At 37.3% G+C, this 6,016-nt stretch overlaps 1 protein-coding gene across 1 annotated transcript in view; it reads left to right on the top strand.

Annotated features, from left to right (window-relative positions):
• The window catches only part of asah2 (N-acylsphingosine amidohydrolase 2), a gene marked incomplete at both ends in the record, with an annotated part of 22,983 nt that extends 22,502 nt beyond the window's left edge, over positions 1–481 (top strand). The window contains one exon of the mRNA XM_084077557.1: positions 286–481. Within this exon, the coding sequence (XP_083933683.1) occupies positions 286–481 (196 nt within the window). The remainder of the gene's footprint in view (positions 1–285) is intronic.
• Between the last annotated feature and the right edge of the window lie 5,535 nt (positions 482–6,016).

Here is a 6,016-nt window from a genome sequence, read left to right as displayed (position 1 = left end):
CTTCCTGATCTGAAGGCACACCCACTTGAAACCAATGCGCACGGGTTGTCAACACGGCTACCGACAGATTCCAACGCAGAGCAGAATCTGTTCTTGAGAGATTATCTCTGACCTAATGTATTAGTGAACAAAAATGGTCTATGTGTTTTGGTACTGAATTACAACCTCTCTCTGTTTCTGCCCCCCCCCCCCCCCCCTCTCTCTCTCTCTCTCTCCCCCCTCCCTCTCTCTCTCTTCCCCCTCCCTCCCTCTCTCTCTCTCTCTCCTCTTTCTCTCTGTCTCTAGGTTCCATTGGCTGAAAGGTTCAGACAAACAGAGTAATGCCACAGTGGAGTGGCACATTCCTGCATCAGCTAGTCCAGGTTCCTACAGAATACAACACTTTGGACACTACAAACGCATGAATATCATCATACCTGTCATCACGCCGTACCAGGGCACCTCAGACGTGTTCAGGGTCACGCGCAACTACTACTATTAGCTAAGTACAACTAGTACTTCTGGACAAACTATGATTTGATCTGCTGTTCCAAGAATAGCATTGTTAGTACCAAAGTGGATCATTCATCAATTAATAACATTACATTTCTGAAAAAGTAATAAACTCTTACAGAATAATATATATATAGGCTATACTTGATGTTTATGATGTTTATGATGTTTGATGATTTTAGAGATAATGTAGTTTTCCTTTTTTTGTATTCTGTCTCATAGTGTACTAATATTGGTATTAAAAATGACTGAAACTACAAACACCATGTCTACTTCTAATATTTGTTACTGTAACACCATCAAATAATCATGTTGTTTTAAATTAATTTTGTTAGCTGTGTAGACCATGTCTTCTCTTCCCTGTCCCGCACAGAATTAAATCATAACGAGGTACAGTCATTTAAGGTTCCTTCACCCCTATTACTTGTGCTTATTCAGCTGATATGTATTTGTATGTGTATAACCACGCTAACGTCAAATTCATATATTATAACTTTTGTGAGTGTAGCATAGCATTGGAATTCTTATGTAAAAGGAACATGTGATGATAATACAGTATCTCTGCTGTTGGGCAGAAACCAACTATGGCCAAAATATTAACTTTTCAGGTAAAATATGTTTTTAATCAAAGTTGGTAGGGTGACTTTATGTCAGATACTCGTACGTGTCATGATATTATCATCACTTTACCCAAATACAGCTCAAGTCGAGTTACGAGGTTTTTGACCATTAATGTGGTGATAGTTGTTTTGTCCATCATAGATTAGAATGACGAAGTCAGACGGGGAAAAAAACAAACACATTGGAGTTAGGTTGTTTGAACGACAGTTTGAGGAGCCAATGGAGTTAGGAGGTTTAATCAGAAGCGCTTGTTAATACGTTTCATTGGTTCAATATGTATTAAACCCACACACAGATGTAAAAGGTGTCCAATAGAACTGATTTATACAAAAAAAGATATACAAGTTGGGAAATGGAGATGGCTGGTTTCTGCCCGACAGCAACGATGTACTCTATCTAGCCTGTCTACTATGTTTCCAATCGTTAATAGTGTACGATTGTAATGTCACTGATCTAGGATCTGATCCTTACTATTGGTTGATTTTAATGAAATGACTGTGGACAAAATGTATTCAAATGTATGACAACCTCAGACAACGAATGGCACAATGGTCTGTTTATATGATATGTTGCATGGCTGAAGCTGTGTTTAGACAACATTCAGTAACATTTGTAGACTGTTATGGTCCTTTAAATAAAATCTAATAAATGTCAATCATACAATATTTGTACCATAATACTGTGTAAAAAATAATAAATGAACCTGCCCATAATCTAAATAAAACATCATAAATACAGTACATAATAGGCTACATAATATAATCCTTAATCATGTAATCTTTATCAAATTAATCAAATCTTTAATCATAGGTTTTTCATCTATAATAGCCCACAGTAGTCTAAAATCATATACTGCATTAAGAAACTGCAGGCTTATTGTTTGTTTATAAGTACATGCAATTATACATAAATTGAGTTGTAAATATAATCATCATACCATTGACAGCATACACACTGTATTTTTCAAAATGTCATTGTTTTATTCATGTCATTCAGGGTGATTATGGATCAGGACACATGTATTGAGTTCTCCAATGTAAAAACCTCCACATTCTGGAGTTGAAAACAAACGTGATTAGTGTTCAATTTAAACCCCTGTACCTTTTATTTCTCTTACAATGCTGCAGTTTCAGAGTCAATTATTAAATTGAATTTCCCTCCCCCCAAAAAAAGAATGCAAAATAACTATACAAACAGACTCTGGAACTGTTTACTTTTTTTCATTACTTTATGGTATAAAAATACGTTCTAAGTGCTACACACACTTTTAATACTGACTCTCGGAACTATGGTCCTCTGCTACCATCCCTGTGTGGACCCACTATATTGACTGGTTTTCATTCTAGCTGTCTAATTTAAAGGCATAGTACGGTATGTAACTTTGCCTGTGTTCACATAACACCCCAAAAACATACCCGTCTACCAAAACAAACAGTGAAAATACAGTGAGAAGGCAGTGTGTTTCTGCAGGTAAACAGCACCACACTACTCCAGTGTCTGATAACTGCTGGCATAGAGGGAAATTATGGGTACAAAATGCAGTTATTGTTTTGCTATGTAAACACATGGCAAAGCTACATTCTATGAAGTCACATACTATGCCTCTAATTTCAAACCTGAGTTAAGAACCAATAGGCTCTATGCACAGGAGCTATATTGGAAAGAAATTGGGCCTCTTCTTACTTCCTTCACAGGTGTTACCAATGATACTAATGAAGGCTCTGTTCCATTCTGGTCAAACAGAGTCAGGGTGCTGATATTGATATTAAAAGGTTCGAGAACCAAGCCTTCATTAGTATCATTGGTAAAACCTGTGAAGGAAGTAAGGAAGAGGCCCAATTTCTTTCCAGTGTGGCTGCTGTGCATAGAGCCTATTAACTATGCTGGACTAGCGGTTTGTCAGACCAGAGAGCTGACAAACACAGGATTTATAATCTTAAATTAGAGTCCTTCGTCTAACCTGGGTGGTAGGATCTCTCCAAACACGCTAAACGTGCGCTACTTTCCTGGGATCCGTTCCTCACGTCTTACAAGTTAACAGCAGCACCGTTGGCATGGCAGTGTCTGATCTGAAAGTTCATTCACCTTTCTGGGATTCATTGCTAACGCCCGCCAACCCGTCAATTCGCTTTATGACACTAGAGATCTGGTGGTGAAGTGAGATCTGTTGAGATTCAACATGACACATTCAATGGAATGTTAGGCGGGAAATTAGCAGCAGATCTACAAGCTCACAGTGAGTTTGTATATCGGCTATTTTTGGCTTTCAGCATTCATTTAAGTAAAGATTGCGCTTTAGGCACACATTTCAAGACAACACAGTTTAGTAGGCCTTCTGTTTGCTGGCTTGCCTCTCACATCATCATTTGCTGAACGTCAAAAGTTCACAAGCAAGGAAAGAGTGAGAAATGGAGGAACACTATGGACTGAATGAGGAAGAACTGAAACAGAAAACTAAACACAACTAGAGACAAAAAAATAATTCTCACTCATAAAACAAAAAAAACAAAAACATAATGCTCAACTGCTGTATTGATCCATTTAAAAATGTCTTATCCTCAGTGGAACAATATGACTCAAGGTTGAATCTACAGTCTACTGTTGCACATCATAAGTAAGTAGAAACTAAATAAGGATACCCCTAAAATGGCAAAACAAAAACAAAAAGGATGAATACATTGGCCCATAACAGACTGAGGGAAGATGTCATTCTGTTCATATATCCTGTCATGACTCAAAGAAGGGATTAAAAACTACAGATTTGAAGCTTATGAAAACTACATATTCCAGAGAGCATCAGGGAGCGTACCATTAAAAACATTACACAAGGCAACTTGGTCCACATATTTTGAATTCCAGAGGTCTAATCTTCTCACACTTGTGTTAAACTACATACTTTATGGTCGGGGCCACAACATGGACAAAAACTGCTTCTACTAAAAACACAAACCAACTAGAATGAAACGTTTTATAGAAAATGTCAAACATTTGCTATAAGTAGAAAACATACTGTGCAATCTCCCTTTTGTCCCAAATAAAAAATACAAAATAAACTAGACTCATTAAACAATCAGCAACACCCATTTTAATGTGATTGGTCCTAACCACAAAGGTCTACAGCCCTAGCCAATCACAGGCTATTTTCATTGCTTACTCAACCAATAAGCGACAATCATTTGAAATCGAGGATGCGTGTATGGTCTGTTTCAGATCAAATATATATATATAAAATAAAATAAAACAGAAAACACTTATGCAGGGTAATCGAGAGGAAGAGAAAGAGATGGCGGGATGTTAAAAATGAAAAGATGGAAGGACAGAGGATGAATCGATTGAAAGGGAATAAAAATAAATCAAAGCGAGGTGGATAATTTGTTTATCAGCAGCTTTTAGAACCTTATAATGTCATTGTTGTTTCAAAATGTCTCTATAGGGAACAAACTTCAAACGTGTTTATTGATGAACTTCATTAACCACTTAAGCCTGTTTTATATTTCGTTGTACAACTGTGACGCGCAGAAATAGCTGTTCTACAAGCCGTTCTATAATCACCGACACCAGAATGGAAGGGGTTAATTGTTTTTGCTCAATATTCTCATATTCAAAGCCAAACCACTGTTATTATAATTATGGTGTATTTTAAAGGACATCGTCCATAAGTAGGATTTAGCATTCACTGTAATAACAACCTCCACCCAAATAAAGATCACCCATTTCTGTGCGAACGCCACTTTAAAGAGGACAGCAGATGAACTGCTGTGTGTGACTCAGTAGCTCAAGCCTGAAACCTCAAACCCACAACATTTAAAGGAAAACTTCACCTATTTTCAACCTTATCTTCGTGTAATTGGTCCTCGCTAGTGCTCACTGTAGTTCCCTTTCCCAGAAGGTGACATTCCTGTTTCCAGTTCCGGGTCAGTTTCTCATAGCTTCTTTTGATTGGCTCGGCAGCAGATTTGAACTGGAAACACACAACACCCTCATATGTGTTTCCTATATATAAAAATGATATCTTTGTATAATGAGCATTACCAATTATACGAAGATAGGTTGAAAACAAGGGGCAAGGCTGAGATATTTACGATGAGGCCGACAAAATGGCCAGAGTGGCGCTGTTTTACCCTGCGCCGACCTGTGGGTTCAGAAAGAATTTATTTTAGCGCAAGTGAATGGGTTTTTTGACAAACTTTAGACTAGATTTTCTTACTGTAATAAAAATTGTCATAAATTCTATATGCTTCCAGTCGCTAGTTTAAAGTCTCCTTTCAATCATCAGGATATGCGTTTTGCTAAATTATGGTTCTATTTATTATAAAATTGACGATAAAGTAGGCTATTCTCTAGGAGAGGCGGGATGATTTGATTGACACGCTACACAACCAATAGCATTCATTCCCCGCCCCCCCGCTCTTGATTGACAAGTTACCCAACCAATAATGGTCTGAACTCATTCTGACGCGTATTGAAAGATGGCGGACCTACAGTCTTGCAGCAAAGGCTTCATTTTCGGTCTGTAGAAAGCAGCGGAGGGGGTTTGTCCATCTCATTTATACAGTCTATGGTTGAAAATGGCAATTGACATTGTTGAGAAAAGAAAATCTCATATCACTGGACCTTTAACTTCTTAAGCCCTATTTTATACTTTCAGAAATTGTGAAAAATAAAATAAAATAGCTGATATACAAGCGATGTGATGCGCTGCGTGGTATGTGCTAGTTTACCCTTTTTCATGTTTTAAATAGTTAAAAGATATTTTAGAATATTTTGAAAAAGGAATTAAAAATTGTGGAAAATTGTGATTTGTTGCTTTTAAATGTTCGCTTATAATGTCATAAACCCAAAACAGAGACACCACGGTTGAAAGTGGTTTAAATTCACATTACAGATCTGGAAAGACTTTTTT

Source organism: Gymnoscopelus microlampas, assembly GCF_963454915.1.
Source record: "Gymnoscopelus microlampas genome assembly, chromosome: 14".
Lineage (NCBI taxonomy): Eukaryota > Metazoa > Chordata > Actinopteri > Myctophiformes > Myctophidae > Gymnoscopelus > Gymnoscopelus microlampas.
The sequence above is the reverse complement of the archived record's forward strand: the minus strand, read 5'-3'. Positions and strand labels throughout refer to the sequence as shown.